At 46.9% G+C, this 27,127-nt stretch overlaps 1 protein-coding gene across 1 annotated transcript in view; it reads right to left on the bottom strand.

Moving 5' to 3' along the window:
• Positions 1–24,538, bottom strand: part of LOC144495213 (gonadotropin-releasing hormone II receptor-like) — a 32,418-nt gene extending 7,880 nt beyond the window's left edge. Inside the window, exons 1-3 of the mRNA XM_078215284.1 lie at positions 24,525–24,538; positions 21,129–21,708; positions 18,033–18,240 (exon numbers count right to left, since the gene is read on the bottom strand). Of these exons, the coding sequence (XP_078071410.1) occupies positions 18,033–18,240; positions 21,129–21,708; positions 24,525–24,538 (802 nt within the window). The remainder of the gene's footprint in view (positions 1–18,032; positions 18,241–21,128; positions 21,709–24,524) is intronic.
• Between the last annotated feature and the right edge of the window lie 2,589 nt (positions 24,539–27,127).

Below are 27,127 nucleotides of genomic sequence, written 5' to 3' on the forward strand. Positions count from 1 at the left end.
AGTCCGTCTCATTGGTGGTAGTCTCTGAGCTGTAGAGGGTTGAGTAAAAGTCCCCAAACAGTTCATTTATTTGCTGTGGATCAGTAGTGACCCCATTCGCAGTCTGCATTTGTGGTATCAGACTTTTGGCAGAGAATTGACACAGCTGATGAGCTAGTAGCTTGCTTGCCTTGTCCCCATGCTCATACTGTGTATAATTAGATTTGAACAGCACCTGTTCCGCTTGACATGAGAACAATGTCTCAAACTCTGCCTGTAGTAATAAACGTTTCGTTGGACCGTTGGAACCGTTGGAGAAAATCTCCATTACAAAGGAGGAAGTGTTAGGTTTGTTAGAGAATTTAAAGACTGACAAATCCCCAGGGCCTGATGGAATCTATCCAAGGCTGCTCAGGGAGACGAGGGATGAAATCGCTGGGCCTCTGACGCAAATCTTTGTCTCGTCACTGGACGCAGGTGAGGTCCCAGAGGATTGGAGGATAGCTAATGTGGTCCCGTTATTTAAGAAGGATAACCCGGGTAATTATAGGCCGGTGAGCTTGACGTCCGTGGTGGGGAAGTTGTTGGAGAAGATTCTTAGAGATAGGATGTATGCGCATTTAGAAAGGAATAAACTCATTAACGATAGTCAGCATGGTTTTGTGAGAGGGAGGTCATGCCTCACTAACCTGGTGGAGTTTTCTGAAGAAGTGACTAGAATGGTTGACGAGGGAAGGGCCGTGGATGTCGTCTATATGGACTTTAGTAAAGCGTTTGACAAAGTCCCTCATGGTAGGCTGGTGAAAAAGGTTGGATCTCATGGGATAAAGGGGGAGGTGGCTAGATGGGTGGAGAACTGGCTTGGTCACAGAATAAGAAGTCTCACAACACCAGGTTAAAGTCCAACAGGTTTATTTGGTAGCAAATACCTTAAGCTTTCGGAGCAATGCTCCTTCGTCAGATGGAGTGGTCTCTGTTCTCAAACAGGGCACAGACACAGAAATCAAATTACAGAATACTGAATAGAATGATTACTGATTAGTATTCTGTAATTTGATTTCTGTGTCTGTGCCCTGTTTGAGAACAGAGACCACTCCATCTGACGAAGGAGCATTGCTCCGAAAGCTTATGGTATTTGCTACCAAACCTGTTGGACTTTAACCTGGTGTTGTGAGACTTCTTACTGTGCTTACCCCAGTCCAACGCCGGCATCTCCACATCTTGGTCACAGAAGACAGAGGGTGGTAGTGGAAGGGTCTTTTTCCGGCTGGAGGCCTGTGACTAGTGGTGTTCCGCAGGGCTCTGTATTGGGACCTCTGCTGTTTGTGATTTATATAAATGATCTGGAAGAAGGTGTAACTGGGGTGATCAGTAAGTTTGCGGACGACACAAAATTGGCAGGACTTGCAGATAGTGAGGAGCATTGTCAGAAGCTACAGAAGGATATAGATAGGCTGGAAATTTGGGCAAAGAAATGGCAAATGGAGTTCAATCCTGATAAATGCAAAGTGATGCATTTTGGTAGAAATAATGTAGGGAGGAGCTATATGATAAATGGCAGAACCATAAAGGGTGTAGGTACGCAGAGGGACCTGGGTGTGCAAGTCCACAGATCCTTGAAAGTGACGTCACAGGTGGAGAAGGTGGTGAAGAAGGCATATGGCATGCTTGCCTTTATAGGACGGGGCATAGAGTATAAAAGTTGGGGTCTGATGTTGCAGATGTATAGAACGTTGGTTCGGCCGCATTTGGAATACTGCGTCCAGTTCTGGTCACCACACTACCAGAAGGACATGGAGGCTTTGGAGAGAGTACAGAGGAGGTTTACCAGGATGTTACCTGGTATGGAGGGGCTTAGTTATGAGGAGAGATTGGGTAAACTGGGGTTGTTCTCCCTGGAAAGACGGAGGATGAGGGGAGACTTAATAGAGGTGTATAAAATTATGAAAGGTATAGATAGGGTGAACGGAGGGAAGCTTTTCCCAGGTCGGTGGTGACGTTCACGAGGGGTCATAGGTTCAAGGTGAAGGGGGGGAGGTTTAACACGGATATCAGACGGACATATTTTACACAGAGGGTGGTGGGGGCCTGGAATGCGCTGCCAGGCAAGGTGGTGGAGGCGGGCACACTGGGAACATTTAAGACTTATCTAGACAGCCATATGAATGGAGTGGGAATGGAGGGATACAAAAGAATGGTCTAGTTTGGACCAGGGAGCGGCGCGGGCTTGGAGGGCCGAAGGGCCTGTTCCTGTGCTGTATTGTTCTTTGTTCTCTTTGTTCTTATAAACCTCTGGGGACGGGCCCACAGAGTACGTGACATCAACTTGGGCGATGCGCCTCAACAATTCTGGTAACCTCCTACCTCTCTGCTTCGCCATGTGCGTTGAATAAGATATGATCTGGCCCCTTAAATAAGCCTTCAATGTCTCCCATAAAGTAGCCGTCGAGACTCCCGGAGCATCAATAAACTCTAAGAAATCATCGATCTGGGTTCACAGGAATATTACAAATTCATCATCAGAGAGCAGACAAGTATTAAATCGCCAAGGCTTATGGGGGCTCACTCTCCTCCCCACTACCAAGTCCATTGTCAAGGGAGCATGGACCAAGATTACAATGGTTTCATAGCAGCATGAGCACACAGCTGGAAGCAACTTTTAATCTACCATAAAGTAATCTATACGTGAATACGTTCGGTAGACAGGTGAAAAAAAAAAATTCCCTACTAGTGAGGTTAAGAAAACTCCATGGGTCCGACACTGCGAATTCCGTGAGAAATTATTTAATAATTTTTGCTGACTTGGAAGATAGAGCGGTCCTGGGGGAGGAGTGGTCCAGGGCAGGATTCAACCAACAGTTGAAATCTCTGCCCAGTATCAACCGATGTGAATTCAAATCTGGAAGTAGCTGAAAAACGACCAGAAAAAGTTTTCATAGTCCCAGTTTGGGGCATACACATTGGCTAACACCAGGGGCGTCCCATATAATTTACCCGTGACAATGACATATCAGCCATTTGAGACAGAAATGACACTGGCTGCTACCAAGGGTAAGGACTTGTGGATGAGGATTGGTGTGAAAAGTTGAGTGAAAGCATTGACCCCCCCACCCCTCATCCTCTACAGAGCCTAAAATAGTCCACTGGCCTGAGATGGGTCTCTTGGAGGAATGCAATTTGGGTACCCAGTTGTCGGAAATGTTGAAATATCTTACCGCACTTAACTGCACGATTTAATCCCCCGACATTCCAGCTAGTGAATTTGATCGCTCCGAGGTCGGAGTGTAAGGCCTCCTAACCAGCATCCCTCATTTCTAACAGTAGCCTGGTATCCCTCTTCACTGGGGAGTCTCCCCCCAACCGCTGACATTGGCAGATGCCACACCCCTGGACCTCACCCCCCACCCTCCCCACCGGCCGCGGGGAACCAACCACGAGAAAGATAGGCTGGGCTTGAAAGAGGCCAAACCACACCCACAGGGAAGAAAAGATATAGCAAAGAAGACACAAAAACACCCACACAGACCAAACCCGCAAACACAGCATCCGCCCCTCACTCCCTGCACGCACCCTCCCAAACCTCCAACACCTCCTTATTGTGGTGCCTTCACAGCACTCCGCATGGGACATGATCTCCACCTCCATTCCCATCACAGTCTGTGGTGAACCATCGTTGGTTCCCACTGGATAGTACTGGGCCAGGGCTGGCCAGCACTATAGGAATGTATATAGGTTACTGTGGGATTGTACTAATGTTGTGGTTGGGCTAGGGTGGGATTGATACACCTGTGGTTGCTACTGTTGTGGCACATCCCAGTCGGGCTCCGCCTCTTGGGAGAGGTATAAGACCCCCTGCTCGGACGGGACCCCTTCAGTCTGGGATAGTGTGTTAAAGTTCTGAAAGTTCCATTGTTAGTTAATAAAAGCCTTCTTTTACCGAAGCTTTGAGCCTCGTGTCCAATTGATGCGCATCAATTTTATTAACTAAAATTAAACTCTCGATGGAAGAAAAAAAAAGAAAGGAGAGTATGGAGCAAATCCTCAAGCCAGAACGTCTGACGCTAGATCCACGTGCGGTGGGCACTTCTAACACCTTCGACCACTGGCTGAAGTGTTTTGAAGATTACCTAGCAGCCTCCGCAGCGGTCATCACAGATGATGACAGACTCCGGGTCCTCCATGCGAGGGTAAGCGACACAGTCTACCTCGCGATCCGTGCGGCCACCACTTACCCGAGGGCCCTCAAGCTTCTAAAGAAGCGCTATACGAAACCTCCTAACGAGATCCACGCTCGTTACCTCCTCGCTACACGACGTCGGCAGTCGGGCGAAACCATGGAGGACTACGCCAATGAGCTCTTACAGCTAGCCAGGGGCTGTGACTGCAAAGCTGTGTCGGCTGAGCAGAGCATGTACGACCTTGCCCGAGATGCGTTTGTGGCCGGGGTCGGGTCTTCATACATCCGTCTCAAGCTGCTAGAAAAGGGGAATCTCAACCTGACCCAAGCCATGGAATTAGCTGAAATGCTCGAGGCGGCTTCGAAGAGCTTAGTCCTGTATCCGGAGGACCACATGGAGACAACGTGGCAGGAGCAGTCGCGAATCCCTCCTCGCCCCTCGGGCTTGAAGTGCAGTGTTATGGCGTGCTCCCATGTGGACCAGACGACGGCTGCAGCCCCATGCGGCCCGCGGTGCTACTTCTGCGGAGGAGCCAAACATACCCGACAAAAGTGTCCCGCTAAAGCGGTAGTCTGTACCGCATGCGGTAAAAAGGGGCATTATGCGAAGGTGTGCAGATCGAAGCCCAGGAACGGCAGTGCGGCCTGTGACCCTTCGGAACGGGGATCATCACCATCGTCGTCGAAGTACTCACGGGGTTCGTCCACGTGCGAGTCCAGGACGACGCCATTGTGGTCGACGGAGTCGGAGGAGGATGACCACCAGGGGTCGCTAAGTTTGGCGCCATCACCCATGTGCGATTCATGGGGGTGGCCATTTTGGTCGACGATGACCATGAGCGACCAGCAGGGGTCCTCAGCATCGACCTCAGCTGCCTGCAGTGACGTTCACGGACCAACGGTGGCGTCGATCACCCTGGATCAGACCAAGCCTCACAGGCTTGATTGTTCGATGATGGATATCCAGGTAAACAATCATGCGATTTATTGTCTGTTTGACAGCGGGAGCACTGAGAGTTTTATCCACCCTAACACTGTGAAGAGGTGTGGACTCCAGATTCAACCTGCCAAACAGACAATTTCTATGGCATCAAGGTCCCTGTCTGTCGCTGTGCTAGGACGTTGTGTGGTAACTTTGAAAGTACAGGGCACAATTTACGAGTGTTTCAGGCTCCTTCTGTTGCCAAATCTTTGCGCACCAATTCTCCTCGGACTAAACTTTATGGTCCACATGAAGAGTGTGATTCTACAGTACGGTGGGCCACTCCCTTCGCTGACAGTGGGAGAACAGCTGCAGTCTCCAAATTGTCCAAAGCGCCCCGCCTGCAATCTTTCTACGTTAAAGATCACCACACCCTCTTTATTTCAGAATCTGGTACCAGGCTGCAAGCCCATCGCTACTAAAAGTAGGCGTTACAGCACTGAGGATCGGATCTTCATCAGATCTGAGGTTCAGAGACTCCTCAAAGAAGGGATCATACAGCCCAGTGTTAGTCCGTGGAGAGCACAGGTTGTGGTGGTCAAAGGCGGGAACAAACCCCGGATGGTAATTGATTACAGTCAGACCATTAACCGATATACGCAGCTGGATGCGTATCCTCTCCCGCGCATATCTGATATGGTCAATCAGATTGCGCAGTACCGGGTGTTCTCCACCATAGACCTTAAGTCCGCCTACCACCAACTCCCCATTCGCCCAGAGGACCGACAATACACGGCCTTTGAGGCGGATGGTCGTCTGTATCATTTCCTTAGTGTTCCATTTGGTGTCACCAATGGGGTCTTGGTCTTCCAGCGTGCTATGGACCGAATGGTGGACCACAACAGGCTGCGGGCTACCTTCCCGTACCTGGATAATGTCACCATCTGCGGCCGTGATCAGCAGGACCATGACACAAATCTCCAGAACTTCTCGCCTGAATTTGACCTACAACAGGGAGAAGTGTGTATTCCGTACGCGCCGGTTAGCCATCCTGGGATACGTGGTGGAAAACGGGGTCATTGGCCCTGATCCAGACCGTATGCGGCCCCTTGCTGAACTTCCTTTGCCCGCTAGCGCAAAAGCACTGAGAAGATGCCTAGGCTTCTTCTCCTATTACGCGCAGTGGGTCCCCAACTACGCGGACAAAGCCCGTCCGCTTATTAAGTCCACGACTTTTCCACTCACGCCAGAGGCCCAATTGGCCTTCAAGGAATTGAAACACGACATCGCGAAAGCCACGATGCACGCGGTAGACGAATCCATCCCTTTTCAGGTGGAAAGTGATGCATCTGATTTCGCCCTGGCCGCCACACTTAACCAGGCGGGCAGGCCCGTCGCGTTTTTTTCCCGCACCCTCCAAGGCCCCGAAATTCGGCATTCAGCGGTGGTGGAGGAGGCCCAGGCCATTGTGGAGGCCGTCAGACACTGGCGCCATTACCTGGCGGGAAAGCGGTTCACCCTGATCACGGACCAGCGGTCCGTGGCGTTCATGTTCAACAACTCGCAGAGGGGCAAGATCAAGAATGACAAGATCTTGCGGTGGAGAATTGAACTCTCCACCTATAACTACGATATCATGTATCGTCCAGGGAAACTCAATGAGCCCTCGGATGCCCTCTCGCGCGGAACATGCGCTACTTCGCAGGAGGATCGCTTGAACGCCCTCCATAATGACCTGTGCCATCCTGGGGTCACTCGGCTCTACCACTTTGTCAAAGCCCGCAACCTGCCTTACTCGGTGGAGGACGTCAGGTCGGTGACAAGGAGCTGTCGGATTTGCGCGGAATGCAAACCGCACTTTTACCGACCTGACCGGGCACATTTGGTCAAGGCCACTCGCCCCTTCGAGAGGCTGAGTGTTGATTTTAAGGGCCCCCTTCCCTCAACAGATCGGAACGTGTACTTTCTGAACATAATAGATGAGTACTCCCGGTTCCCGTTTGTTGTCCCCTGCGCGGACACATCAGCTGCCACGGTGATCAAGGCATTCCGTGATCTTTTTACCCTGTTCGGGTACCCCAGCTATATCCATAGCGACAGGGGCTCGTCGTTCATGAGCAATGACTTGAGGCAATTCCTGCTCTCATACGGGATTGCCTCCAGTAGGACCACGAGTTACAACCCTAGGGGTAATGGACAGGTGGAGTGAGAGAATGCTACAGTCTGGAAGGCTGTCCTATTGGCGTTGAGGTCCAAAGGCCTTCCAGTCTCCCGTTGGCAGGAGGTCCTCCCTGATGCGCTTCACTCTATTAGCTCCCTCCTGTGTACAGCAACCAATGCTACTCCCCACGAGAAGTCTTCCTCGGGGATATCTTTACCAGCCTGGTTGACGTACCCAGGACCCGTTCTCCTGCGGCGACATGTAAGGGCCCGCAAGTCCGACCCCTTGGTCGAACAGGTCCACCTCCTCCACGCCAACCCTCAGTATGCCTATGTGGCATATCCTGACGGGCGAGAGGACACAGTCTCGATCCGAGACCTGGCGCCCGCAGGGGACGTAGCAACTCCTGTCGCTCCCATACCCCCAGTGATGAATCCCTTATCCCTTATTTCTCCCCCGGACGTAGCGCGGACAGCATCGGGACCAGTGCTTAACAGTTTTACTCCAATGCACAGCTTGCCTGAGCCACCGCAGAATGTGTCAGGATCCCCTGCACTACCGTTTCATCAGGGTCAACCGGCCTGTGAGTCCGTGGGAGAACAGCTGGACGCCGTTTTGGGGAGAACGCCACCGCAAGTGCCTACTCCGGTGTCACCGCCGGTATTGAGGAGGTCACAACGATGGTGCGGTCCTCCAGACCGTCTGAACTTATAATCTGTTGACATTTTAGTCTGTTTTCGTACCCCGCCGGCCTTTGTTCTCAAAGGAGGGGTGAATGTGGTGAACCATCGTTGGTTCCCACTGGATAGTACTGGGCCAGGGCTGGCCAGCACTATAGGAATGTATATAGGTTACTGTGGGATTGTACTAATGTTGTTGTTGGGCAAGGGTGGGATTGATACACCTGTGGTTGCTACTGTTGTGGCACATCCCAGTTGGGCTCCGCCTCCTGGGAGAGGTATAAGACTCCCTGCTCGGACGGGACCCCTTCAGTCTGGGATAGTGTGTTAAAGTTCTGATGGTTCCATTGTTAGTTAATAAAAGCCTTCTTTTACCGAAGCTTTGAGCCTCGTGTCCAATTGATGCGCATCACAGTCACAGGTGCTATAACAAGAAAAGGTCTGTAGCCTAACAGTCGCAAAGCTCATTACCCTTTCCTGGCCGACAATTCGATCCGGGAATAGAATGCACGTTCATAAAAAACAAATGTCAGTTTACATCCACCATGCGGTCACCTGGTTCAAAAGTCTGCTCCACAAATTTCATCGCCGCCGCTGGATCCGTGAACTTGTGCTCGGTTCCATTGTTGAGAGTAATCCTCAAGCAGGCCGGAAAGCGAAGCCCAAACCTGACCCCAGGACAGTCACACAGAAGTCATTTGACATCAGTGAAGGCCGCCCTTCTCCTTGCCACCACTGGAATTATCTGGAAATATCAATAGCTTATTTTCCTGGTACCTCAGAGTGGTAGCCTGTGCTGCTTGCCGCAGGATTCTGTCTCGTGCTGAGCTGTAATGTACTCGTGCAATAATGGGACGAGGAGCTTCTCCTGGTCTGGGCTCTGTCCGTAACACTCTGTGATCCAGAAGCAGCTCACCCTCAAGTTCCAGCACATTCTTCAATAGCCAGACGACAAGTTCTGTGATATTTGGGCCCTCGATTCCCTCCAGAAGGCCTATCAGACGGATGTTATTTCGTCTTTGGCGTCTTTCCATCTCATCACATTTCTTCATTAGGGAGTTTACCTCCAATGTCAAATGAGTAACTTGGCTTTTCAGCTCGGAGGTAGTGTTTCCACTAAATGCCTCCGAGTCCTCAAGCTCTTTCAAGCAGTTCTCATGGGTGACGATGACACTTTGGAGAGATTTAACAGATGACCCGAGCTCCTCTCTCAGCTCGTCTATCTTGGCCTGCAACTCAGTGGCCCACCGGTCCAACTTACTGTCCAATCTTTGCATGGCCTCCATAATAGCTTCCCCTGTCCTTTCGCTCAGCATGCTCTGTTCACGGATGCCTCCAGGAGAGCGTGGTGGGGACCCCTCCTCTGTCCCTGTGGTCCCACTCTTTGATTTTGGTTTGCCTCCTGCCATTTTGCCTATGCCAGTGCCTGTGGGCTTACCCATTTCCTCCCGCCTGGAGCGCTATTTCTTGGTCCACGTATCAAGCTGTCTCACTGTTCGGTCTACCAGAGTTCTTACATGGATTGCTTTTCATCTTACTTCACCTTTAACTGGGTGAACAGAAGCAGCAAAGGGTTCCCAGCCATGCTGCAAGTTGCAACTCTTCTCCCTCACTTTAATTCACCCTTGGTTGGGTGAAAAAAGGAACAGCACAGTGTCCCCAGGTTGATCTGACAGTTGCAGCTTTTATGACACAGGAATTCATCTCTGGGCTGCCCCCACTCCCGCTCCCCCCTCCCCCCACCCCCCTCCCCCCCCACCCCCCTAAACCAATTCACACTTGACTGAGTGACAAAAACTACATGATGGTTCCAGGCTGAACTGCAAGTCCCAACATGCCCCTCATAGAGCTCCAGCTGCAAAAAAAAATCCAAAAGTAGAAATAGTAATTTGCAGCAGGACCTCCTTTAATTTGCCCTTTCTTGGGTGAAAAAAGAACAGAGAGTTTGCAGACAGAGCTGCAATCCACAGCCCCTACCCTGCTGAGCACACAGTAAATTCCAACTGGCAGGAAGGAATCTAAAAATAACCCTTTCCAGCCAGACTTTTGAAGTTCTCTCTTTGCAACTGCATTCCAGGTATGTTTAAAGTTTGCTTGATGTACATTAACCTCTCTCCAGACTTCAACAAACAGCCGGATTTCAAGAAGGATCTTGCCACCTATGGATCATGCTTCCTCTCACATCAGCGCCATCTTTGATTCCCCTCAGATGGATTTTAACACAGAGGAGTGTGAGGTAATGCATTTAGTAAGGTCAAACAGTTATAGGGAATACATAATAAATGGAAATATACAAGAGGGGTAGATGTAGTGCGAGATCTTGGCTTACAAGTATATCGGTCCCTACGGGCAGTAGTTCAAGTCGACAGTGTTGTAAAGAAGGCATATGGAATGCTCTCTTTCATTGGCAGAGGTTTAGAATATAAAAGTAAGGATATAATGTTGGAATTGTATAAAACACTGGTGGGTCACAACTGGAGCATTGTATACAGTTCTGGTCACCACTTAACAGGAAAGACATAATTGCTCTGGAAAGAATGCAGAGGAGGTTTATGAGCCAGGGTTAGGAAAGTGTGGCTACGAGGAGAGATTGGATAACTTGAGGTTATTGTCCTTGGAACAAAGAAGGCTAAGGGATGAATTGATTGAGGTGAACAAAATTATGAGGCAAAGAGATAGAGTGCTCAGAATAAAATTGTTGCCCTTGGCAGAGAATTCTAAAACCCAGGGGAACATTGATTCAAGATAAATGGCAGAAGGAGTAGAGGGGACATGAGGAAGAACTTATTTATGCAGAGAGGAGTGGGTGTCTGGAATTCACTGCCTGAGTTGATGGTGGAGGCATGGTTGCACAGTGGTTAGCACTGCTGCATCACAGCGCCAGGAACCCAGGTTCAATTCCAGTCTTGGGTCACTGTCTGTGTGGAATTTGCACAGTCTCCCCATGTCTGCATTCCTCCGGGTGCTCTGGTTTCCTCCCACAGTCCAAAAAATGTGCTGGTTAGATGCATTGGCCATGCTAAATTCTCCCTCAGTGTACCCAAACAGGCGTCAGACTGTTGGGGAATTTTCACAGTAACTTCATTGTAGTGTTAATGTAAGACTACTTGTGACTAATAAATAAACTTTACTTTAGGCAAAGACCCTAAACTCTTTTAAAAAGTACATGGATCTGCACTTTAGTGGTGTAAGCTACAGGACTATTAGCCGAGTGCGAGAAGGTGGGATTAGAAAGGGCACCTGTGTGTCCTCAGGCTGGCATGGGCAAGATGGGCCGAGTGGCCTCTTCTATGCTCTAACCTTTCTATGGTTCTATGATTATATAGTATTGTTAAGAGTATGACCATGTTCTCTGCACCAAGTCCTCTCCGTAATGGGACCGCATGGTAGGTTGTTGCATAAGGTTAAATCTCATGGGATCTAGGGTGAGGTAGCTGAATGGATACAAAATTGGCTTGATGACAGAAGCCAGAGGGTGGTTGTAGAGGGTTGTTTTTCAAACTGGAGACCTGTGACCAGCGATGTGTCTCAGGGATCGGTGCTGGGTCCACTTGTCATTTATATTAATGATTTGGGTGAGAATATAGGAGGCATCGTTAGTAAGTTTGCAGATGACACCAAGATTGGTGGCATAGTGGACAGTGAAGAAGGTTATCTAGGATTGCAACGGGATCTTGATCAATTGGGCCAGTGGGCTGACGAATGGCAGATGGAGTTTAATTTAGATAAATGCGAGGTGATGCATTTTGGTAGGCTGAACCAGGGCTGGACTTACTCAGTTAATAGTAGGGCGTTGGAGAGAGTTACAGAACAAAGAGATCTAGGGGTACAGATTCATAGCTCCTTGAAAGTGGAATCACAGGTGGACAGAGTGGTGAAGAAGGCATTCAGCATGCTTGGTTCATTGGTCAGAACATTGAATACAGGAGTTGGGGCATCTTGTTGAAGTTGTACAAGGCATTGGTAAGGCCACACTTGGGATACTGTGTACAGTTCTGGTCACCCTATTATAGAAAGGATATTATTGAACTAGAAAGAGTGCAGAAATGATTTACTAGGATGCTACCGGGACTTGATGATTTGAGTTATGAGGAGAGGGTGGATAGACTGGGACTTTTTTCTCTGAGCGTAGAAGGCTGAGGGGTGATCTTATAGATGCCTATAAAATAATGAGGGGCATAGATCAGCTAGATAGTCAATATCTTTTCCCAAAGGGAGTCTAAAATAGAGGGCATAGGTTTAAGATGAGAGGGGAAAGATACAAAAGGGTTCAGAGGGGCAATTTTTCACACACAGGAGTGTCTGGAACAAGCTGCCAGAGGTAGTAGTAGAAGAGGGTACAATTTTGTCTTTTAAAAAGCGTTTCGACAGTTACATGGGTAAGATGGGTATAGAGGGATATGGGCCAAATGTGGGCAATTGGGACCAGCTTAGAGTTGTAAAAAAAAAGGGCGGCATGGACAAGTTGGGCCGAAGGGCCTGTTTTCATGCTGTAAACCTCCAAGACCCTATGTAACAAAAAATGCTAAAGTGGTCCAGATAGATTCAATAATAATAAATAAAAACAGAAATCTCAGCAGGTCTGGCAGCATCTGTTGAGAGTTAAATTTTAGTCCACCTGAAGAAGATTCATGCTGATTGAATCTGCATGATTCAATCAGCATGAATTGAGGGAGGGAGGGAGAGTTTCAGATACGTGGATAATTGGAACACATTCTGGGGAAGGTGGGACCTGTACAAACAGGGTGCACCTGAACCAGAGGGGCACCAATATCCTAGGAGGGAAATTTGCTACGGCTCTTCAGGGGGGTTTAAACTAATTTGTCAGGGGAGTGGGAAAAGGAGTTGTAGTCCAGAGGTCAGTGAGGGTGGTGAGGTATTGGGGAAGGTATCAGGGTCAAGGGTGGGTACCGGTAGACAGGAAGGTGGGTTGAAGTGTGTCTACTTCAATGCAAGGAGCATCCGGAACAAGGTAGATGAACTTGGGGCGTGGATTGCTACTTGAAACTACGATGTTGTGGCCATTACGGAGACGTGGGTAGAACAAGGACAGGAATGGTTGTTGGACGTTCCGGGGTATAGATGTTTCACTAAGTGTAGGGAAGCTGATAAAAGAGGTGGAGGAGTGGCATTGTTAATCAAGGATAGTTTAACGGCTGCAGAAAGGCACTTCGAGGGGGATCTGCACACTGAGGTAATATGGGCTGAGGTTAGAAATAGGAAAGGAGCGGTCACGTTGTTAGGAGTTTACTATAGGCCCCCAAATAGTAATAGAGATGTGGAGGAAGAAATTGCTAAGCAGATTATGGATATGTGTGGGGGGTCGCACGGTAGTTGTCATGGGGGACTTTAACTTTCCAAATATTGATTGGAACCTTTGTAGGTCAAATAGTTCGGATGGGGCAGTTTTTGTGCAGTGTGTGCAGGAGGGTTTCCTGACACAATATGTGGATAGGCCAACAAGAGGTGAAGCCACATTGGATTTGGTACTGGGAAATGAACCGGGCCAAGTGTTAGATTTGGTTGTGGGAGAGCACTTTGGAGATAGTGACCACAATTCGGTGTCTTTTGTTATTGCAATGGGGAGGGATAGGGCCGTACGGCAGGGCAAGGTTTACAATTGGGGGAGAGGTAATTATGATGCGATTAGGCAAGGATTAGGGGGCATAAGTTGGGAACAGAAACTGTCAGGGAAAGGAACTAATGAAAAGTGGAACTTTTTCAAGGAACAAATACTGCGTGTCCTTGATAGGTATGTCCCTGTCAGGCAGGGAGGAAATGGCCGAGTGAGGAAACCATGGTTCACGAAAGAGGTGGAATGTCTTGTGAAAAGGAAGAGGGAAGCTTATGTAGGGATGAGGAAACAAGGTTCAGATGGCTCGATTGAGGATTACAAGTTAGCAAGGAATGAGCTGAAAAAGGGGCGGAGGAGAGCTAGGAGGGGACATGAGAAGTCCTTGGCGGGTCGGATCAAGGAAAACCCCAAGGCTTTTTACTCTTATGTGAGGAATAAAAGAATGACCAGGGTAAGGTTAGGGCCGGTCAAGGACAGTAGTGGGAACTTGTGTATGGAGTCAGTGGAGATAGGCGAGGTGATGAATGAATACTTTTCTTCAGTGTTCACCAAGGAGAGGGGCCATGTTTTTGAGGAAGAGAAGGTGTTACAGGCTAATAGGCTGGAGGAAATAGATGTTCGGAGGGAGGATGTCCTGGCAGTTTTGAATAAACTGAAGGTCGATAAGTCCCCTGGGCCTGATGAAATATATCCTAGGATTCCTTGGGAGGCAAGGGATGAGATTGCAGAGCCTTTGGCTTTGATCTTTGGGTCCTCGCTGTCCATGGGGATAGTGCCAGAGGACTGGAGAATGGCGAATGTTGTTCCTCTGTTTAAGAAAGGGAATAGAAATTACCATGGTAATTATAGACCGGTTAGTCTTACTTCGGTGGTTGGTAAATTGATGGAAAAGGTCCTTAGGGATGGGATTTACGACCATTTAGAAAGATACGGATTAATCCGGATAGTCAGCACGGATTCGTGAAGGGCAAGTCGTGCCTCACAAATTTGATTGAATGTTTTGAGGAGGTAACTAAGTGTGTTGATGAAGGTAGGGCAGTGATGTCATATACATGGATTTTAGTAAGGTGTTTGATAAGGTCCCCCATGGTCGGCTTATGATGAAAGTGAGGAGGTGTGGGCAAAGAACAAAGAACAAAGAACAAAACAGCACAGGAACAGGCCCTTCGGCCCTCCAAGCCCGCGCCGCTCCCTGGTCCAAACTAGACCATTCTTTTGTATCCCTCCATTCCCACTCCGTTCATATGGCTGTCTAGATAAGTCTTAAACGTTCCCAGTGTGTCCGCCTCCACCACCTTGCCTGGCAGCGCATTCCAGGCCCCCACCACCCTCTGTGTAAAATATGTCCGTCTGATATCTGTGTTAAACCTCCCCCCCTTCACCTTGAACCTATGACCCCTCGTGAACGTCACCACCGACCTGGGAAAAAGCTTCCCACCGTTCACCCTATCTATGCCTTTCATAATTTTATACACCTCTATTAAGTCTCCCCTCATCCTCCGTCTTTCCAGGGAGAACAACCCCAGTTTACCCAATTTCTCCTCATAACTAAGCCCCTCCATACCAGGTAACATCCTGGTAAACCTCCTCTGTACTCTCTCCAAAGCCTCCACGTCCTTCTGGTAGTGTGGCGACCAGAACTGGACGCAGTATTCCAGATGCGGCCGAACCAACGTTCTATACATCTGCAACATCAAACCCCAACTTTTATACTCTATGCCCCGTCCTATAAAGGCAAGCATGCCATATGCCTTCTTCACCACCTTCTCCACCTGTGACGTCACTTTCAAGGATCTGTGGACTTGCACACCCAGGTCCCTCTGCGTATCTACACCCTTTATGGTTCTGCCATTTATCATATAGCTCCTCCCTACATTATTTCTACCAAAATGCATCACTTTGCATTTATCAAGATTGAACTCCATCTGCCATTTCTTTGCCCAAATTTCCAGCCTATCTATATCCTTCTGTAGCTTCTGACAATGCTCCTCACTATCTGCAAGTCCTGCCAATTTTGTGTCGTCCGCAAACTTACTGATCACCCCAGTTACACCTTCTTCCAGATCATTTATATAAATCACAAACAGCAGAGGTCCCAATACAGAGCCCTGCGGAACACCACTAGTCACAGGCCTCCAGCCGGAAAAAGACCCTTCCACTACCACCCTCTGTCTTCTGTGACCAAGCCAGTTCTCCACCCATCTAGCCACCTCCCCCTTTATCCCATGAGATCCAACCTTTTTCACCAGCCTACTATGAGGGACTTTGTCAAACGCTTTACTAAAGTCCATATAGACGACATCCACGGCCCTTCCCTCGTCAACCATTTTGGTCACTTCTTCAAAAAACTCCACCAGGTTAGTGAGGCATGACCTCCCTCTCACAAAACCATGCTGACTATCGTTAATGAGTTTATTCCTTTCTAAATGCGCATACATCCTATCTCTAAGAGGGATAGAGGGAAAGTTGGCCGATTGGATAGGTAACTGGCTGTCTGATCGAAGACAGAGGGTGGTGGTGGATGGAAAACTTTTGGATTGGAGGCAGGTTGCTAGCGGAGTGCCACAGGGATCCGTGCTTGGTCCTCTGCTCTTTGTGATTTTTATTAATGACTTAGAGGAGGGGGCTGAAGGGTGGATCAGTAAATATGCTGATGACACCAAGATTGGTGGAGTAGTGGATGAGGTGGAGGGCTGTTGTAGGCTGCAAAGAGACATAGATAGGATGCAAAGCTGGGCTGAAAAATGGCAAATGGAGTTTAACCCTGATAAATGTGAGGTGATTCATTTTGGTAGGACTAATTTAAATGTGGATTACAGGGTCAAAGGTAGGGTTCTGAAGACTGTGGAGGAACAGAGAGATCTTGGGGTCCATATCCACAGATCTCTAAAGGTTGCCACTCAAGTGGATAGAGCTGTGAAGAAGGCCTATAGTGTGTTAGCTTTTATTAACAGGGGGTTGGAGTTTAAGAGCCGTGGGGTTATGCTGCAACTGTACAGGACCTTGGTGAGACCACATTTGGAATATTGTGTGCAGTTCTGGTCACCTCACTATAAGAAGGATGTGGAAGTGCTGGAAAGAGTGCAGAGGAGATTTACCAGGATGCTGCCTGGTTTGGAGGGTAGGTCTTATGAGGAAAGGTTGAGGGAGCTAGGGCTGTTCTCTCTGGAGCGGAGGAGGCTGAGGGGAGACTTAATAGAGGTTTATAAAATGATGAGGTTTATAAAATGATAGAGTGAACGTTCAAAGACTATTTCCTCGGGTGGATGGAGCTATTACAAGGGGGCATAACTATAGGGTTTGTGGTGGGAGATATAGGAAGGATATCAGAGGTAGGTTCTTTACGCAGAGAGTGGTTGGGGTGTGGAATGGACTGCCTGCAGTGATAGCGGAGTCAGACACTTTAGTAACATTTAAGCGGTTATTGGATAGGCACATGGAGCACACCAGGATGATAGGGAGTGGGATAGCTTGATCTTGGTTTCAGATAAAGCTCGGCACAACATCGTGGGCCGAAGGGCCTGTTCTGTGCTGTACTGTTCTATGTTTCTATGTTTCTATGATTTGAAACATTAACGCTGTTTCTCTCTCCAAAGATGCTGCCAGACCTGCTGAGTTTTTCCAATATTTCTGTTTTGATTTCAAATTTCCAGCATCTCACCACTCTGTGCCTCCCTGTGATGTACAGATGAAATCCCAAAGGGTGAATACTCATGGGCATAAATCAACATGTTATGACAGAGTGATTAAAGCCCTTGTTGTATCAAAAATCCAAAATGACTTACTGAGGTCAAATGTTGCAATCCTCCCTCTACTTGGACTGAGGTCAGCCAACTCATCAGACAAGCAACTAAATTTAGGAACTTGGAACAGGAGTAGGCCATTGAGCTGCTCCAACCTGCTTTGTTGTTCAATTAGATGATGATTGAATCATAACATCGTTGAATCATAAAATGGTTACAGCAAAGAAAGAGGCCATTTGACCCATCATTTCAGGGCTGGCTGTCTGCAGGATAAAATCACTTAATGCCAGCCTTTTCCCCGTGACCCTGCATTAAATTGTATTCTGAACTCCATTTGCTTGTCTTGGTTCATATTTGATGTCCTTACATAATTAAAAATATCTATCAGTGTAGGTCTTGAAGGTTTGAAGCAACTATAGGCTTTGGGTGGAGAGAGTTTTCCACTACTCTTTGTGTGAAGAAATAATTCTTCATTTCAATCCTGAATGGTCTGGTTCTAATTTAAAAGTGATGCCTCTTTTATTGGATTTGGGGGAAATAATTTCTCTTGATCTAGACTCTGAAATTATTTCCTTAATTATCTATGTTGAAGAGAATACTTGAAGCTTTACAATCAATATATTGCAGTAACACACCAGGAAGTGTATTTCCCTCCTGTTCCTTCACAAAAACAACAAAATTATTTTTAACCTGGTTTACATTTTAAAATTGCACCAGTGTATGTGATGGTGGTTGCAAAAATAGTGTATATAATTGGTTTGTACCAATAGGAAAAGAGTAAAATGAAATACTTACCATCTTTATTTACTGTCATCTTCCTTGTAATGGAGATTAATATACTTGAGTAGCAAAATACCATTATTATAAGCGGCAAAAGGAAAAGCCAGAGGAAGGTGAAGAAAAAGTAAACCTTTTCCTGCCAAGGTTCTTTAAAGCTGCCATGAGTCACACACTGAGTAAATGGAGCTGGTACAGAAATGGAGACAGTGTGAAAGAGGAAAACCTACAGTGAAAAGAGATATATAAAGTAATTGCTAATTGTTGTACTTACACACAGCAAATTATAACGTAAGGTAGTGACCAAAACAATTCTCTTGATCTACATGGGTGGCACGTGGTTAGCACTGCTTCCTCACAGCTCCAGGGACCCGGGTTCAATTCTGGCCTTGGGCCGAGTTTGCACATTTTCCCTGTGTCTGCGTGGGTTTTCTCCGGGTGCTCCAGTTTCCTCCCACACTCCAAAAGATGTGCAAGTTAGGTTGATTGGCTATGCTAAATTGCCCCTTAGTGTCAGGGGGATTAGCAGGGTAAATACGTGAGGTTACAGGGATAGGACCTGGGTGGGATTATTGCTGGTGGAGGCTGAATGGCCTCATTCTGCACTGCAGGGATTCTATAAATTGAATTATGGCATCTGACAGTGCAGAAGGCTGTGCTGGTTCTTTGAAAGAGTTATCCATAGTCCTCCAATTTTTTATTTTATTTTCAAATAGTAGTCTCTAGTTCTGTAGTCCCAGCAGTGCTGGGAGCGGCGGTAGCCAAGATTAGAACAACAGGCAATCCCCAGATGTGAAGTACCAGTATCCAGGATGGGTAAGCACAGGGGGTTTCACAGCAAGGAGGAGAGATAAAGTCTGAGTCAACTGGAGGTCTTGATAGAGAGATCAGGGCGGGGAAGGGAGGGGAGCAGAACATTGATGGGAGCAGACCTTAGGAGGAGGTTGACATATGTGGAGAGGCAGGCCTCAAGGGAGACCCCCCCCCCCCCACCCCCCCCCCCCCCCACCTCCCCCATCCCTTCTTCACAACTGTGGTCCAAGAAGGATTACTGCTGGGTTTCCTCCCAGCCCCTGCACTCTTCCTGCCAGCCTTAAAATTAAGGCCTTCATGGAAAGTGGCCCTTAAAGGCCTCAGTTGGAGTGAGGGTGGGTGGGCCCTTAGAAAGTAAGAGTTTTAACAACACCAGGTTAAAGTCCAACAGGTTTATTTGGTAGCAAATACCATTAGCTTTCGGAGTGCTGTTCCTTTGTCAGATGGAGTGGAAATGTTTCCACTGGAGTGAAACATTTCCACTCCATCTGACGAAGGAGCAGCGCTCCGAAAGCTAATGGTATTTGCTACCAAATAAACCTGTTGGACTTTAACCTGGTGTTGTTAAAACCATTACTGTGTTCACCCCAGTCCAACGCTGGCATCTCCACATCATGCCTCCCTTAGAAAGTAGCATAGAAAGTAGAATCATAGATGCATTTATAGCACAGTAAGAGGCCATTCAACACATCAAGTTTGTGCCAGCTCTCCATGGAGCAATCACAGAATCACTGAGTCCAGACAGTGCAGAAAGAGGCCATTCGGCCTGTCACATTTGCATCGATGCTCCAAAAGAGCATCCCACCCAGGCCCGCCCTTCTGCCCCATCCCCGTAACCCCATACCATACCAACCCCATACCAATACAGCCAACCCAAACATCTTTAGATGCTAAGGGGTAATTTAGCATCACCAATCCACCTAACTTGTGTTTTGGACTGTGGGAGGAAACCAGAACACCCAAGGGAATCCCAAGCAGACAGTCACCCAAGGCTGGAACTGAACCCAGGTCCCTGGTGCTATAAGGCACTTGTCTTAATCACTGTGCCAATATGCCACACAGTCAATCCCATTCCCCTGCCTATCCCCATAGCTCTGCATGTTTATTTGCTTCAAGTACCATCCAATTTTGTTTTGAAATCATCAATCATCTCTGCTTCCAGCATACTTATGGACAGCAAGTTCCAGGTCATTACCACTCACTATGTAATAAAGTACCCCCATACAGACCACCTGAATCTCTTGTCCTCAATTTTAATTTTGTGTTCCCTCGTCATTGTACCGAATGGGAACAGTTTTTCCTTGTCTACCTTATTCAAACCTGCTTTAATCTTGTACACCCTTGTCAAATCTCCCCTTGATCTTCTACCCTCCAAGGTGAACAACCCAATCTTCTCCAACCTAACCTTGTAACTAAACTGCCCCATCCCTGGAACCATTCCAGGAAATCTCTGCACCCTCGCAAGGTCACTCACATCCTCCTTAAAGTGTGGTGTTTTTCAGAGCTGGACACAATAATCTAGTTGAGGCCTAACCAGAGCTTTCTCTCTTGCTGTCTCTCCTGTGCATATCTTCTGTATCCTTTTTAAGATAGTACAATTCCATTTAACTTGCCCCTTATTCTAAAATGTATCAACACAAATCTGTTCATTACATCAACCTTTCTGATTACATTCATCCAGCTACTTGATGCTCACCTGAAAAACGTGCATGAGAAGTGCATTTCACTCAGGTTGTGAAACATGAGATAAAGAAACGTATCTGGGAGCTTTGTGGAATTACACAGCAAATTGTGTTATTTTTTGTCTAGCTAAATCCTGAAGTGTGCATTTATGTTCGAAGTGATCTACGAAATCCGCGTTGAACAAATGGGGAATGTTGGCATTTTCGGTAATTAGTATGGAAAGCTTCACTTCTGCTTTTAAAATTGGGAAAGAGAAACTGTGTATATTAAATACTCCCGCTGCCAGCAATAATATCTTCCTAAAAGCAGTAACGATGGAAACGGAATGAACGAGCTACTGGCTTTTTTTTTGTTGTTTACAGTTTGAACTGTGAGATTTCATTTCTCGCCCACATCCAAATATTGCACCAAAGCGAAACAAAAGTGAGGCGGGGGGGGGGGGGGGCGATGTGGTGTCCCAAATTGGGGTAAAGAATATATATAAATATCAATGGAGGGGGTTAGGGTAATTATTTTACTGCTGCTTATAAAATCCTTACACCTAGCTTGTTGGAACTGCACTGCCCATTCATCACGACGCTGCCTTGATGCACAGACGGCAGGGCTGAGATAAATTACCTGAGGTGTGGCCAAAATGACACTCATGATCCAGGCCCCGATAAGCATGGTTCGGTTTCTCTCGTTGGCTCTGCTAATGCCCAGGGGGTTTAGGATGGCACAGTAACGATCGAGGCTGATCACCACCGTGATGAAGGCGCACGAATACATGGAGAGGAGTTTCAGAAACATGAGGAGTTTGCAGACTGAGTTCCCAGCGTACCACTGTACCGTGATGTTCCAGGCAGCGTCTAGGGGCATCACAATAAAAGTCACTAGCAGGTCGGCGCACGACAGGTTCACGATCAGTGTCCTGATGTGGGATCGGCCCGTGCCTTTCCTCCTCAGGGCACCATACAGCACGGTCAGATTGAGGTAGGAGGAGATTAAGAAGATGGTCAAGGTGATGACTACCCTGACCTTGGAGGCTGTGGAGAAAGTGGGCAGGAGCAGCTCGTCCTCGCCGCGGTCCCTGTCCGCGGTGCTGAAAGTCCCATCGCTGTCCAGGCTGCAGTTGTGCGCACTGCTGTTGCAGAGGGGCAAGTCATTGCAGCAAAGTAGCCGGAGTTTCATTGCATTCGCCTCTGCCTGGATAACACGCCTGTTTTGAGGAGTTAAATCACAAAGCGTCCTGATGGGGGGCTAACGGCAGGGCAGCTTTTCATCTTCTATATCTTCCTGGTGGGGTTTGGTAGCGCATCAGAAATTGTGAATGAGTCACTCCTCCCGCTTGTGGGAGGCGCCCGTTCCCCATCCCTCACTCCCAGCCGAACACTGAGCCAGCAGGCAGTTATGAGATTAAATATTCTATCATTCCCACAACCAGTCCCTTTAGGTTTGCGGAAAAAAACACCGCAAACAACGATAAATAATGAAATAAAAGGACAATAATATCAGTAAAATATGTCTCTCCATCCTTTAATGACTGGTGGTATCTGTATTTTCCATTATTGGAGACTTCCCGAAGTAGTCTTATATTGCATTAAATAACCTAAATATTATTTTAAACAAGGAGCAATGTAGTCATTTTGGTTTGCTGATTTCACCCAAACCAGAATATTAGAAGCAAGTTTTCCAAATTATATTATTTCAGCAGGTTTGAAGTTGATGAATAGATTTGAGTATGTATATATTCATTATGCTATGATGGTCACTGAATTATAATTAAAGCAAAGCCGGGAATGGAGAACAAGACATCTGGCCGATCCTATATGAATGAGCTGTTCTAACAGTGATGATTCTGAACTGATGTTGGTGATGAACAAACAATCCTGCATTAAGATAAAAAAGTACATGCTGACGATGTTGCACATGTGTTACGAGGCGGTTGAAATCTCGCAGTTTGATAGCTGCAGTGGAGATGTATATTTCAGTAGGTGTTTAAGATGAGCAGGCTATTTGACTGACATCCCCTTTCTGAAGCCCTCACTCCTGAACAGGACTGTTTGAGATTCGTCGACATTTAAACCCCTTTCCTTGGGAGCTTGGGTTGCAATTATACCCTTTTACTGATTTCTGATACAACTCCGAGGGGTGGTATGTTTGGCCTTGACCAACATAGAGTCATAGAGGTTTACAGCATGGAAATAGGCCCTTCAGCCCAACTTGTCTATGCAGTCCAGTTTTTCAAACTAAGCTAGTCCCAGTTATCCGCATTTGGCCCATGTCCCCCTATACCCATCTTACCCATATACTGTCTAAATGCTTTTTAAAAGACAAAATTGTACCTGTCTCTACTAATACCTCTGGCAGGCTGTTCCAGACATTCACCACCCTCTAATTGAAAAAATTGCCCAATTGCCCCTCTGGACCCTTTTGTATCTCTCCCCTCTCATCTTTAACCTATGCCCTCAAGTTTTAGACTCCCCTGCCATGTCTATTTTATAGACCTCTATAAGATCACCCTAAGCCTCCTACACTCCAGGGAAAAAGTCTAGCCTCTCCTTATAACCATAGAACCATAGAAAATTACAGCTCAGAAACAGGCCTTTTGGCCCTTCTTGTCTGTGCTGAACCATTTTATGCCTAGTCCCACTGACCTGCACTTGGACCATATCCCTCCACACCCCTCTCATCCATGAACCCGTCCAAGTTTTTCTTAAATATTAAAAGTGACCCCGCATTTACCACTTTATCCGGCAGCTCATTCCACTCCCACCACTCTCTGCGTGAAGAAGCCCCCCCTAATATTCCCTTTAAACTTTTCTCCTTTCACCCTTAACCCATGCCCTCTGGTTTTTTTCTCCCCTAGCCTCAGCGGAAAAAGCCTGCTTGCATTCACTCTATCTATACCCATCAAAATCTTATACACCTCTATCAAATCTCCCCTCAATCTTCTACGCTCCAGGGAATAAAGTCCCAACCTATTCAATCTCTCTCTGTAACTCAGCTCCTCAAGTCCCGGCAACATCCTTGTGAACCTTCTCTGCACTCAAACCATCAAGTCCCAGTAGCTTCCTAGTAAATCATTTCTGCACTCTTTCTAGTTTAATAATAGCCGTTCTATAATAGAGTGATCAGAACTGCACACAGTGTTCCAAATGTGGCCTTACTAATGCCTTGTACAACTTCAACAAGACATCCCAACTCCTGTATTCAATCCTCTGACTAATGAAACCAAGCATGTCTTCTTCATCACCCTGTCCACCTGTGACCCCATTTGAAAGGAGCTATGAACCTGCACTCCTAGATCTCTTTGTTCTGTAACTCTCCCCAATGCCCTGCCATTAACTGAGTAGCTCCTGCTCCAATTTGATCAACCAAAATGCATCACCTCACATTTATCTAAATTAAACTCCACCTGCCATCCATCAGCCTACTGGCCCAATTGATCAAGATGTCGTTGCAATTCTAGATAACCTTCTTCGCTGTCCACTATGCCATCAATCTTGGTGTCATCTACAAACTTATTAACCATGCCCCATAAATTCTCATCCAAATCATTAATATAAATAACAAATAATAGTGGACACAGCATTGATCCCTGCGGCACAGGGACCACTGGTCACAGGCTTCCAGATTGAAAAACATCCCTCTCAAGCCAATTTTGTATCCAATTGGCTACCTCACCCTGGATCCCGTGAGATTTAACCTTATGCAACCACCTACCATGCGGTACCTTGTCAAAGGCATTGCTAAAGTCCATGTAGACAACATCAACTGCACTGCCCTCACCTACCTTCTTGGTTACCCCTTCAAAAAACTCAATCAAATTTGTGAGACATGATTTTCCACTCACAAAGCCATGCTGACTGTCGATAAGAATATTTTCCAACAACCTACCGACTACATATGTTAGTAATATGTTAGTAATATAGTATTCATAACATACCCGTCCGTAGTTCCCAGGCTTTTCCCTGCAGCCCTTTTTAAACAAAGACACAACATTTGCTACCCTCCAAACTTCAGGCACCTCACCTGTGGCTGTCCATGATTCAGATATCTCTGCGAGGAAACCGCAATTTCCTCTCTAGCCTCCCACAACGTACTGGGATACATTTTAACAGGTCCGGGGATTTATCTACCTTGATGCGCTTTAAGACTTCCAGCATCTCCTTCTCTGTAATATGCCCACTCCTCAAGACATCACTATTTATTTCCCCAAGTTCCCTAACACCCATGCCTTTCTCAACAGTAAATGCCGATGAGAAATATTCATTTAGGATCTCACCCGTCTCTTGAGGACCCGCACATAAATGACCTTGTTGATCCTTAAGAGGCATAAGAACATAAGAGTAGGCCATCTGGCCCTTCGAGCCTGCCCCGCCATTCAACAAGATCATGGCTGATCTGAAGAGAATCAGTTCCACTTACCCGCCTGCTCCCCATATCCCCTAATTCCCTTATCGATCAGAAAACTATCTACCTGTGATTTAAACATATTCAACAAGGAAGCCTCCACCACTTCAATGGGCAGAGAATTCCAGAGATTCACTACCCTCTGAGAGAAGAAGTTCCCCCTCAACTCTGTTCTGAACCGGCCCCCCCTTATTTTGAGGCTGTGCCCTCTAGTTCTGGTTTCCCTTCTAAGTGGAAAGAATCTCTCCACCTCTACCCTATCCAGCCCCTTCATTATCTTATATGTCTCTATAAGATCACCCCTCATCCTTCTAAACTTCAACGAGTACAGACCCAATCTGTTTAGTCTCTCCTCATAAGCTACACCCCTCATCTCTGGTATCAACCTGGTGAACCATCTCTGCACTCACTCCAAGGCCAATATATCCTTTCGCAAATAAGGGGACCAAAACTGCACACAGTACTCCATTTGCGGCCTCACCAGTGCCTTGTACAGTTGCAGCAAGACCTCCCTGCTTTTATATTCTATCCCCCTCGCGATAAAGGCCAACATTCCATTCGCCTTCTTGATCACCTGCTGCACCTGCAGACTGTGTTTTTGCAATTCGTGCACAAGGACCCCCAGGTCCCTCTGCACAGTCGCACGATGTAATTTTTCTCCATTTAAATAATATTCCAATTTACTATTATTTCTTCCAAAGTGGATAACCTCACATTTGCTAACGTTATATTCCATCTGCCAGATCCTCGCTCAGCCTATCCAAATCTCTCTGCAGACTTTCCGCGTCCTCCACGCAATTCGCTTTCCCACTCACCTTCGTGTCATCAGCAAACTTGAATACCCTACATTCAGTCCCCTCCTCCAGATCATCTATGTAAATGGTAAACAATTGAGGCCCCAGCACCGATCCCTGCGGCACGCCACTGGTCACCAACTGCCAACCAGAAAAGCACCCATTTATCCCAACTCTCTGCTTCCTGTTAGATAGCCAATCCCCAATCCACGCCAACACCTTACCCCTAACTCCGTGTACCCCAATCTTCTGCAGCAACCTTTTGTGAGGCACCTTATCAAACGCCTTCTGGAAATCTAAAAACACCACATCCACCGGTTCCCCTCTGTCAACCGCACTAGTGACATCTTCATAAAAGTCCAGTAGATTCGTCAAACACGACTTTCCCTTCATGAATCCATGCTGCGTCTGCTTGATCGAACCATTCTTATTCAGGTGCTCTGTTATTTCCTCTTTAATAATGGACTCTCTCCCTAGTTACTCTTTTGCCCTTTATGTATTTGTAGAAGCAACAATGAAAAACAATGAAACAGTGAAAAATAAACTATTTTAGCCTTTTTCCACATTGACAGCGATTGAAATTCCCCCATCACATTAATCTAGAATAGTTTTATTGCATTTTGTCGTTAAAATTACATGTCAAATTGGGGTACATCATTGGCACGAGCCACCCATAACTGGAAACGGAGGAAAATCGAATATCATTTTTAATTGTGTTAAACCATCTTCCTTCCTATGCGACATGCAGAGGTAAATATAACAATCTCTCCAAATAAAACCATTATACAGAAACGTTGAAAGTGTTTGCTTGAAATTGACTATTTTGACTTGCTATGTTCTATAATGGGCAGACACCCACACGCGTGTTGTGTCACGTTTAAGATTGAGATACAGAGTAGCTTTATGGCAGTTGTCCATTTGACAAGACTTCAATACCTACTTTTCTTGATTCACATTGTGCGTCAATACTTTTAGCAACGGGAGGGCGGGATGCTCTGTCTGCAGAATGGAAACGTGCTGCCACTAAATCTAATGGTCCACAGCAAAGGCAAGCAGTACACTCCCCGGGGTGCGCTGTACACAGAGCCAAATAAAATGCAGATGCAAGGAAAATTGCTTCCACGAAACCGAGACTTGAGCTGACAGGAAGAGCAACATTTTATTTTCTAACGAGTGGGCTGCTTACTTCCAGACAAAAGAGTGTTTATTTATTGCTTACCTACGGTCAGTCTCATTCTGATATTTGGCCATATTGGATGAATTGTCCAATTCCACTAAGTGCCAAGCTGACCTTCCTCCATGATGTGAGGTTAGTTAAGTAACATACTCCCAGGTCATAGGAGATTGGTATTTTGTAACATTGTTGTGCATTGGCTTGTTCATTCATTATTTAAGGAATGTTCTCACTGGTTAAACAACGAAGGAAGA

The sequence above is a fragment of the Mustelus asterias genome, chromosome 6 (assembly GCF_964213995.1).
Source record: "Mustelus asterias chromosome 6, sMusAst1.hap1.1, whole genome shotgun sequence".
Classification (NCBI taxonomy): domain Eukaryota; kingdom Metazoa; phylum Chordata; class Chondrichthyes; order Carcharhiniformes; family Triakidae; genus Mustelus; species Mustelus asterias.